Source organism: Primulina tabacum, chromosome 13 (genome assembly GCF_025594145.1).
Source record: "Primulina tabacum isolate GXHZ01 chromosome 13, ASM2559414v2, whole genome shotgun sequence".
NCBI classification, from domain to species: domain Eukaryota; kingdom Viridiplantae; phylum Streptophyta; class Magnoliopsida; order Lamiales; family Gesneriaceae; genus Primulina; species Primulina tabacum.
In genome coordinates, this window is record NC_134562.1 from 29,622,569 (window position 1) to 29,633,003 (window position 10,435).

General features: G+C 35.9%; 2 protein-coding genes across 4 annotated transcripts; one reads left to right on the top strand and one right to left on the bottom strand.

Annotated features, from left to right (window-relative positions):
- Positions 1 to 629: 629 nt before the first annotated feature.
- On the top strand, positions 630 to 3,280 carry LOC142522265 (SNF1-related protein kinase regulatory subunit gamma-1-like). 2 transcript variants are annotated; one of them, XM_075625508.1, is made up of 6 exons: positions 630 to 748; positions 1,144 to 1,320; positions 1,451 to 1,893; positions 2,200 to 2,466; positions 2,555 to 2,727; positions 2,806 to 3,280. In XM_075625508.1, exons 2-6 carry the CDS (start codon positions 1,152 to 1,154, stop codon positions 3,095 to 3,097), a joined length of 1,344 nt encoding a protein of 447 aa, XP_075481623.1. In that variant the 5' UTR covers positions 630 to 748; positions 1,144 to 1,151; the 3' UTR covers positions 3,098 to 3,280. The 2 variants fall into 2 exon arrangements, with proteins under 2 accessions (XP_075481623.1, XP_075481624.1); XM_075625509.1 differs by having other exon boundaries at positions 649 to 748; positions 1,150 to 1,320.
- LOC142522264 (putative LRR receptor-like serine/threonine-protein kinase At1g14390) lies at positions 3,147 to 7,740 on the bottom strand. 2 transcript variants are annotated; one of them, XM_075625506.1, is made up of 7 exons: positions 6,319 to 7,740; positions 4,771 to 4,904; positions 4,261 to 4,507; positions 3,989 to 4,173; positions 3,797 to 3,870; positions 3,614 to 3,722; positions 3,147 to 3,535 (listed from the first exon to the last, which is right to left on the bottom strand). In XM_075625506.1, the coding sequence occupies exons 1-7, from the start codon at positions 7,559 to 7,561 to the stop codon at positions 3,278 to 3,280; spliced, it is 2,250 nt and encodes a 749-aa protein (XP_075481621.1). In that variant the 5' UTR covers positions 7,562 to 7,740; the 3' UTR covers positions 3,147 to 3,277. The 2 variants fall into 2 exon arrangements, with proteins under 2 accessions (XP_075481621.1, XP_075481622.1); XM_075625507.1 differs by having other exon boundaries at positions 3,818 to 3,870; positions 6,319 to 7,739.
- Between the last annotated feature and the right edge of the window lie 2,695 nt (positions 7,741 to 10,435).

Genomic DNA, 10,435 nt, shown 5'->3' on the forward strand with positions numbered 1-10,435 from the left:
CGCTTCCGCATTTCGTTGTATTCGCATTGTAAAGACGATTATTGATTTATGTAATAGACTGGCTTTTGGCTATTTGATGTACTACGTGGCTTGTTGTTATACGATTTTAAATTGTTAAACGACGCCGATGGCACGTCTCGGTTTCGGGGCGTGACAGATACTGTAAGGATACTATTAAAATTGTAAACATTAATGAATTATCGTAAATAAATATATGAATGACTGTTAATTGGAGCCCATCATACCGGAAATTGAGTTAATTGGACAATGCAGCTTCGGCCCGGTAAGTAAGTCAATGAATAACGAGTTGTCGACTCGGGTATATAGTACATCTGAACAACGTGACTTCGGTTCGGATATCTTAGTCACTTTACTCGAAAATGATTAATTATAAGATAATTGCTTAAATAAAATTATTAATTAATTTTATCATCACGCGAACCATACTTAATTTCAAACTAAAAGAAATAAAATTTAGTTCAAAGCACAACTAAATTAAAACAAAACCATAACGGAAATCATATTTATCGATTCGGATCGACTCTGGTTTCACTTTTGTTTCGAATAGTTTATTTTCAAATAAATAAGTAAAAGTTGACACGTGCCATGTTTTCTGTTACAGGTGGCAGATACACTTGATTTCCATATAACGAATTAAGCTGCAGCTCGATCTTCTTCTTTCCCTGAACAAGAAAATTACAGACAAGTAGCAGATTCAGGATTTGAATTGAGATTTCATCATACAAAGGTCCTCAATTTGTTGGTTTTATTTATTTAATGTTGTTATCATGAAATTAGAATATTTATTTATTCAACATTGTTAATCTGACGCGATTCGATTGGATTAGAAGCTAATTGTCTTTCATCTGTGAATATGGATTTTTATGAAAGAATCCCAGATTTCATTTGGTGGGGTATGTCATATTATCCGAATGATTATATAGATAGCTTTAGTGGAAATTGTAGCCTCATGTAATGATGTAAATGTAATAATCCAGGCATCATTTCTTGTATATTCAGATTAGAGAGAAAGAACAACTGAGTTTAAATTGTCGGAAGCCATGAATAGATTGATGTCTTTAGATAATTGCTCCAATCTATGTCACGTAATGACGTAAATATCCCATTTTTGTTGACTTGTAGTGGTAGAGATGGCGCACGAGCAAGAATCTAGGCGTGAGGTTAATGTTCAGAGCTGCGATGAGTACTTTGAGACGATACAAAGCAGGAAGAAATTGTCTCCCTCATTGCAGGAATCTCTAACATCTGCGTTTGCACATATTCGGGTTTCGTCGTTTCCCCAAGTTCCCGGAGGCAAAGGTAATGAAGGCTCTTAAGGCGTCAGAAAGTTTCGCAACTGATCTATTTTGGATACTAGTTAATTCATGTATGAGTGCCGGATATCGGATTTTGTAGTCTGATTTTATCTTCCCTTAAACATTTTTGCCAGTTATTGAGATTGTAGCAGACACTACGGTTCTTGATGCTGTCAAGATATTGTCGGAATCCAACATTTTATCGGCTCCTGTGGTAAATCCCGATGCCACGAACAGCAAGGATTGGAGAGAAAGGTATCTGGGAATCGTCGATTACTCGGCCATCGTTCTTTGGGTGCTACAGAATGCAGAACTTGCTGCAGCTGCCCTGGCTGCTAGCTCGGCGGCTGCTGCAGGGATTGGTACTGGTGCTGCTGGTGCTCTTGGAGCACTGGCATTTGGAGCGACGGGTCCTCTTGCCGTTGCTGGATTGACCGCAGCTGCCGTTGGGGCGGCCGTGGTGGGAGGCATGGCGGCAGATAAAGGAATGGGAAAAGACGCCCCCACCGCAGCGGATAAGCTAGGAGAAGATTTTTACAAGGTTCTACTAAACGAAGAGCCTTTTAAGTCGACCACGGTAAATTAATGGTTTTAATACGAACCAACAAAATAATTTTGTTAGAATTCTCTTTTTATAGAAGGTTGAATTATGCGTACCTTAAAGAGCCTCTTTATGCATAAGCCACCTTTGTCGAAACCAATGTGTAGCTAGAAATAAAAATCTATGCTTAACTTTACAAATTATATAAATCTTGTGCGTACTGGTATCATTTTAGGGACTACTTTTCGGACTTCGAGCTTGAAGGAGGTAACTGAGCTCGATAGTAATTTTGTATTTTAAAAAGTTGGGGAGGCTGTTTAATGTAGGGTTATAATCTTATAGGTGAGGTCGATCTTGAAATCCTATAGATGGGCGCCTTTTGTTCCTGTGGCAACAGACAGTTCAATGTTGAGTGTCTTGCTGTTGCTTTCAAAATATAGGCTTCGGAATATACCTGTTATTGAAATGGGCAGCCCGACTGTGAAGAACTTCATAACTCAATCGGCTGTTATACATGGTCTTCTGGAATGCAAAGGCAGAGACTGGTTCGACTGCATCACTTCTCATCCTATATCTGCACTGGGACTTCCTTTTATGTCTTCAGATCAGGTTACTGCTTGTATTAAACTTATTTTCAGCCGGCTTACATACATTCTACTCGAGGTGACCCTTTTTTTTTATATAATGCATCAATCAGGTTGTAAGTGTGCAAAGCGATGAATTAATCCTAGAAGCATTCAATAAAATGAAAGATAAACAGATTGGAGGTCTTCCGGTCGTTGAGGGACCGAACATGAAAATCATTGGCAACGTTAGCATTAGAGATATTCGCTTCTTGTTACTCAAACCTGAGCTGTTTGCAAGTTTCCGGTAAAAGTTATAGAAACATTTGACCTGAATTATGTGGGTCTGGTCTTTCATTGTAAAACAACTCCGTGTGGATTGCAGGGAGCTCACTGCCAAGGACTTCATCACTACTATTGTGTCCGCAACCAACAATGTTGGGAAGACTGCGACACCGATAACATGCAAGCACGACTCAACTCTTGGTTCTGTAATAGACACACTCGCTTACATGGCAGTTTATAGAGTCTACGTCGTCTCAGGCCAGGGCAATGAAGTTATCGGGGTAATCACGCTGAGAGATGTTATTTCGTGTTTTATCACAGAACCTCCAAACTTCTTCGATGACTACTTTGGATTCGCTGCTAAAGAAATATTGAATAAGCAAGGGGTCTGAGTGCAGTCAATCTATATATTGTTGTTCCAGTTGGTAATCTTCAGGCATCTGTGTATCAATACCAATGTTTTTCTTTTCAAGTGCATTTTTGGTTAGCCATTGAATAATTTGATTTATAAGACATTAATTTTATGATGTAAGGAACAGATAAAAACTAATTACAAACACTGCAGCATTAGTTTACAGCTTTGTGCTAAGATTTCCACTAAGGTTTCCGCTGAGATTTCCACTATTTGTCCACCCTTCTTGAACTTGAACTGAGTACTGCATGTGCCAAAGCACATCCTCTATGGTTGGGCGCCCGCTCGGATCTTTACAAAGGCAGTTTAAGGTGATCTGCACCATTGTCTTCAGTGACTCGTACGCAAACGTCCCACGTATGGACGGGTCGATCATATCACGTAGTTTAGATGGTGACTCGGCAAAGCTCCTTTCGAGCTGTAACACAAAAATTGAAGATAAGTTGGATGAAGTACGAGGGAAATGGAACAAAAAATTGAGTAATGGTAACATTACCTGAAATTTCAGGTCATCTATCTCACTTTGAGAATCTATAGGTCTGCCAACGATTACTTGAAGTAGGATAACCCCTAGCTGATAAATGTCTTCTTTTTCTGGATTTTGACTGCAGATAAATGTAATTATTGTGAGTAAATAAGGGCCACAGTTTCTTTTTGGGAAGTGCAACAAAAATTATACATGAAATTTGGAAAAAGTTGCCTGTTCAATTGATTTGAGTTAACTTGTCCGTTTAAAGGGCTTTCTGCACCAACCTGTTCCAAGATTAGAAGAGATTACAGAAAGAAAACATGCCATCTCTTTCAATGTTGTGACGATCAATTAAATACGGCGATAGTTTCGGGTGATTTGTGGAATGCAAAATGAACGCACCTTAGAAGGTAAGTTTATGTTATAGCTGCTTATTTTCGCGGTTAAGGTCTCATCCAACAAGATATTGTCGATTTTCAGGTCGTTTCCATGGATATCTCCGGTGTGCAAGTACTGTATCCCTCTTGCAATCCCCAGTGTGAGAGCCATTCTCTCTGGCCATTTCATGACATCCCTTTTCCTCCAATCTGCCAGAAGTGAAGTCATTAACTGCTCATTTATTCAAGATTCAGACATGAGTAAATGAAGTTCCTTAAAAAGGCAAAGTCCTATACCTGAAATGTGATCCTTCAATGAGCCACATGCAATATTCTCAAGCACAATAAACACTGTGCTAGCTGTGTTGGGATGGTCCTGGTACGTGACGATACAGTGCCCCAAGACGCTCACCAGATGACGATGCCTTAGCTTCGACACGACTGTCTCCATGTGCTGCTGCAGAGCTTGTGATGAATGCTTCTGTTTCAGTTTTAGGCACTTCACTAGGACCACTGATCCATCCCTAAGCCACCCTTTGTAGAGCTGTGAAAATGAATGCCCAATCACATATACAAATGAGAAAAGTGATTTCTAACATGACTCTAGATGTACATTTCCCACTTTATTAAAATAAAAAACCATACTTGGACCACTTTGCTTGTGAAGCTAAAATGAGACATGTAACTCATTCTAGACTGTTTCCGCTCACCATAATCGTTCTGACTCTTCTGAGAATTCGATGGGGGCGAAAAGGGATACTTCGGTTCGTCCCTAGAGTGATTTTTGAGTAGATGAATATATCTTACCTGGCCTTGTGATCCTTCTAATACTAAATTAGATGGATCAAAGTTGCTTGTTGCGTCTTCCATTTCCTCGAGTGTGAAGATGTGGTAAGGTGGAAGTCCCAGTGATGCCATCCGCATTGGTTGTGGCACATGCCCTGAATAAATGCTCTCACATTCTCATATCACAATATTTACTCGTGTAATCTTTTATTCGCTACAAAAATTTATTTTTTTCCATATAATTTTGAATATTGTATGATTTTGTGCTTGGAGAATAATAGACACATAAATGATCTAAATTCAATTAAATGTCGAATAATAAAAGCACAAACTAATTAATAAGGAATTGAGAAATAAAATTAGTTCGATATGGAAATTATTAAGGACAAAAACTTGTGTGAGACGGTCTCATGAATCGTATTTTATGAGATAGATCTCTTATTTGGGTCATCCATGAAAAATTATTACTTTTTATGCTAAGAGTATTATTTTTTATTGTGAACATCGGTAGGGTTGACTCGTCTCACAGACAAAAATTCGTGAGATCGTCTCATAAGATACCTACTCATTATTCAGATTATCACCTTGTATATCTTTTGAATAATTTAATGCCAAAATCTAATTCATTAGTTCACGGCCGTATATATTTTGAATAATTTAATGCCAAAATCTAATTCATTAGTTCACGGCCAATATTATCATGTCCCACATTTTTCTCAGGGAATGTAATTTTTTTAAAATATAAATTTAATTTGGGATTTGCTAATTGGATGGAGAAACATTTAAAAAAAATGTTATTCAGAATGATTAAAATAAAAATACATTTAAAACCATTTTTTCGTATAATAATGTTCCAACCGACTTTTCCAAAAATATTTTTAAAAAAAATTAATAAACCTTTTTAGGTCAATTGACTACTCATGCAAATTGAATATGTCTCGACATGCATATGCATAAGAATAAAAATACGACTGCTGAGAAATTATGAACCACTCAAAATATACAAATCTAATAATAATTAGTCACAATATATATAACCCTATAAAGGCATACAAAAATAAATTATTATAATTACAAATAAGAGTATGTTTATTAGTGAGATGAGCAGATCGATTCATGTCTACAGTTAGAAATAATATTTTTGACATAAAAAATAATATTTTTCATGATTCAGGCCGAGTGGTTATCCGTCAAACAAAATTAACCCGTGAGACGGTCTTATAATAATTTTTTGTGTACAAATAAATATAAAGATGAATATCATATATTGGATAAGCTTAAAAGATGAACACCATTTAAAAAACGAATGCCTCATAATTTATACCAAGATCTTAAATTTGAAACTCAAAATGTAATTATAACAAAAAAAATTTGGCAAAATATATCGTCAAATAGATATAGATAAAATATATATATATATATATAATGATCATATGAAAAAATGAATATACATCAAAACATATGACGAATATAAAATAAAGTAAATATAGAAAAATTTAAATGACAATGACCTGTATGAATATGTTTCAAGAAATTGAAGAAAAACGAGATAGTAATTAGAAAACTTACTTCCGATGGGAGAACCGCGAACTGAAGTTTTCTCGATCACGAAGCTGTCGCATCTGTTCTTGCCGCCCAATCTTCTTCTCTGTGCTTTCTTCAAGATCACAAGAATCAAGAACCCGAATGCCACCAAGATCCCCACAACTCCCCCGATGATCCCAAGCACAATCCCCAGTTTCAGCGTCGTTTCCTGCCTCCCGTTTCTTGCCGGCGGCTGAACCGCCAATGCATCTTTTCGGCAGAAAGAAGTAGGCCGTTGGTACTTCGATGTTGTATTGGACAGGCAATTGAACATGATGATCACCGTCTTGTTTCCTGCATTTGGCGCTAGGCAAGAGGGCAGTTTCCCGACCAAAAGGTTATTCGAGATGTCCACGAAAGTGAGATTCGTACCGCAGGAAGTGTCCGCCGTGAGTGCTCCGGTGAACTGGTTTTTTGCGAGTTCGATGTGTTGGATGGATGGCATGGAAAACAGGAAAGAAGGGATTGGCCCGATGAGTGTGTTCGATGACGCGTCGAGTAGTTGGAGTCTGCTCATTTTGTTGAAATCTCGAGGGATTTCAGATCTGAAGGAGTTATTTGCTATTGAAATGAGTACAAGATTGAGGCCTAGAGATGGGAATTCGGGGCCGAGAAAATTGTCGCTCAAATCCAGGTTTTCAAGAACCGACAAGCTACTTAGATCTGGAACACTCCCATTGAGCAGATTTTTGCTCAGAACAAGGCTTTTCAATCCCTGGAAAGTGGAGACTGATCCCGGGATGCTTCCGTGTATGAAATTCGAGCTGATATTCAGCACCACAAGGGATCGAAACCGGTTGATTTTTGGAGGCAATGGTCCCCATAATCCTAAAGAAACCAGTGAAAGTCTCTGTAAACCAGAGAGTTTAGTCAAAACAGTGAAGAATGAATCCAGTGAGAACTTTGCAGAAAGAGTCTGATCAGAAACCTCGAAGTTCGAAGGAGAGAGCTGGGGAATTTGAAAAGGAGAGCTTCTGTTTCCAACTACCGTTAATTCGGTCACATGATTGTCTGAACAGGTGATTGTAAGAGAAGGGCTTGGGGGAAGAACGCAGAAGTTGGTCCAGTTATTCCACTGTTGAAGAACTGGTGGGTACTCAAGAAGCAGCTGGATTTGTAACAGGATTCTGGTTTCTGTCGGAGCAAGCTGGGAATTCGAAACTGGGAATGTAAGTAACAAAATCAATGAAGAAACCAAGAATCTGAAGTGGATCCATGAATCCTCCATTGTCGTGGAGTATAAAGCTCGGTGCCGGTGGCGAAATTCAGAGTTTCAGTGGAAGAGGTTTTGACCAGAAGGTTGGAAGAGGGGATTGATTTCAAGAAAATGTGCTGAAAACTCTTGAAAATCATGAGAAAATGAAAGCTTTAAATTTTCAAATGTATATATATATTTTCAAATCATGAGAAAATGAACCAACCAGAAAAAGTTCCGAGGAACTGAGTGAAATTAATGATTTTGCCAAGTGCAAATTCTAAGTTGTAGATGAAGATTTAAGATTCGTGATATGCAATATTATGTTTTATGTCGGTTTCATCAGTTAAGAGTAATTTCAGTGGACTTTTATGACAATCGAGATCCATCATTTCCGTAAAACCAAAACAAATAATTAACAGTTGTTGCTGGGTTTTTTTTAAAAAATAATTTAATATTTAAAAATTAATTCAAAAATAATTTTAAAAAAAGATTTGCAAAAATCCTGCAATCCGTGCTTCGTTGAGCAGCGTCCGTGCTTACGAAGCACAGACGTTGCTCCCACGTGGAGCGTCCGCGCTTCATATTATATTAATTTTAAGCGTGGACGCTGGTCATATTATGTTAATTTTTTTTATTTCGATTTCTATGATCCGTTCATTTTTCGCTTCATTTTATCCATCCACGTGGCGCTATTCCATTCGACCGACCCTTATCTGCTCAATTCCTTCTTCTTTCCTCATCTTCTTATTTCCTCCTCTTTTCTTTGCCGTCTCTTTTTCGCATTTCTCAGTTTCTCCTTTCCTCACCGAAAATTTTTTGAGACGAAGTTGAGAAGATCTACAACGTAGTTCAGAACGGCAGATAATCGAAATCCAAAAGATCCCAGTGTCCTCTATTTACAAGCGACACATATGTCATCAAAAGTTTCTTCCTTAACCGTTGATGATATTGTCAAAGTGAAGAGGTCAGACAATTTGATTTGGAAGTTATATACTGATAATTACTTACACAGTCGTGTACTGGCATATTTAAATCATATGGGTTTTTATAGAGTTTTAGAATGTGGCTCACAAATTTATGATAATCATTTGATTACTGCGCTTGTTGAACGTTGGCGACGTGAGACACACACGTTTCATTTTACATGTGGTGAAGCAACAGTCACGTTATAAGATGTTTCAATAATTTGGAGGTCTAACAATTGATGGTGAAGCAGTAACTGGAGTAGATGTGTCACATAAAATTGAGGAATGACAACACATATGTTTGGATATGTTGGGATTTTTGACAGCATCAAAACATTTGAAAGGTGGTCATCTGTCTATGACTGCACTACACGATCATTGCATGTCTAACCTTGTTAATGATGATACTTCAGAAGTAGATGTTGTGAAATTTACCTGTTGTGGTTCATTAATGATTATTGGAGGAATAATGTTCCCTGACTATCAAGGAATGTCTGCTAGACTAATATTTCTGCAACTGCTACGAGATATTGATAACGTGAAGTCTTATAGTTGGAGTAGTGCAGTTTTAGAATTTCTATACCGTGAGTTGTGTAACGCGTCACGTATAGAGAAGACTACAATGGTTGGACTTTTATATATCCTGCATGTATCATTAATGTGATGTGATTATTTAACAAAATTTTTTTGTTACATTTGTTGAACAATTTTTGTTATTATAAGTAGATATGGGCATGGAGCACGATTAAATGTGTTAACCCTGATTGAGATGGGTTAACATTAGTTGTACCTCTCGTTGATACGGATGCTTTTATTCCAGTTTCTCCATATAGTGCACAGTAATATTTAAAAATAATTGTGGTAATATCATATATATCTTGTATATTTTTTTGACATGTAAATTTTTTTTTTATAATTGTAGGTGAAAATTTGGATTTAGTTATACACATTCGCCAACACATGTTGTAAGAATTATAAGGGATTCTCTAGATCGTATGCATAATAATGAGGTATTATAGAATTTTTAAGGATTCTCCATATCCACGTGAGCAGCGTCCGTGCTTACGAAGCACGGATTGCAGTATTTTTGAAAACTTTTTTTAAAAATTATTTTTGAATTAAATTTTAAAAAATAAATTAATTAAAAAAAACCCGTTGTTGCTGGAGTCAATCACACAACCCATTTGCACGGGCCTCGGACCTGATGAGTGATGATTTAGTTACCCTTTCTTTTAGTTATGATAATATCTCGCGTAAGGAAAGAGTGAGAAAATAAAGATTAATGGATAAAAACAAATTTAAAGTAGATGTGAAAAGATATAATTATTTTTAGATTATTAGTAAATAAAATTTAAAATTTGAGGGAGGACGGTCACAATCACCCATCCCAATTGGCTCTGTCTCAGGATGTGCGATATACGAAATATTAATAAAATTAGTAAGTACAAATATTTAAATAATTACTTAAAATTATTAATATAATAAATATATTTAATTATTATATATATTGTTTATATCATTTGAGATCGTATTGGAATAAAGATGATAATCATATCGTCAAATTAAATTATTTATCATTGCATTTGATGTATTGATTGTGTTAATAATAAAAATTTAAAAGAATAAATAAATATTATTCAAAAAATAAAAAAAATAATTTATTAGATGAAATTTTGATTAAAAATATATTTTTTTTGAATAATTTTAAAAATATTTATACTAAAATTCTAATTAAATAAAGTAATAATTTCGATATATGGACAATCAATATATCAAAAATTCACGATGACATTCTTTACTAAAAATTTGAAAAACATAATATTATATAAAAAATTTTATAGTTTATTTAATATTTTAAAGAGCATGAAGAACTAACTATATGATGATAATAACAAAATCCAAAAATCGTAACCAAAATTAAACGAAATGATACGATTAA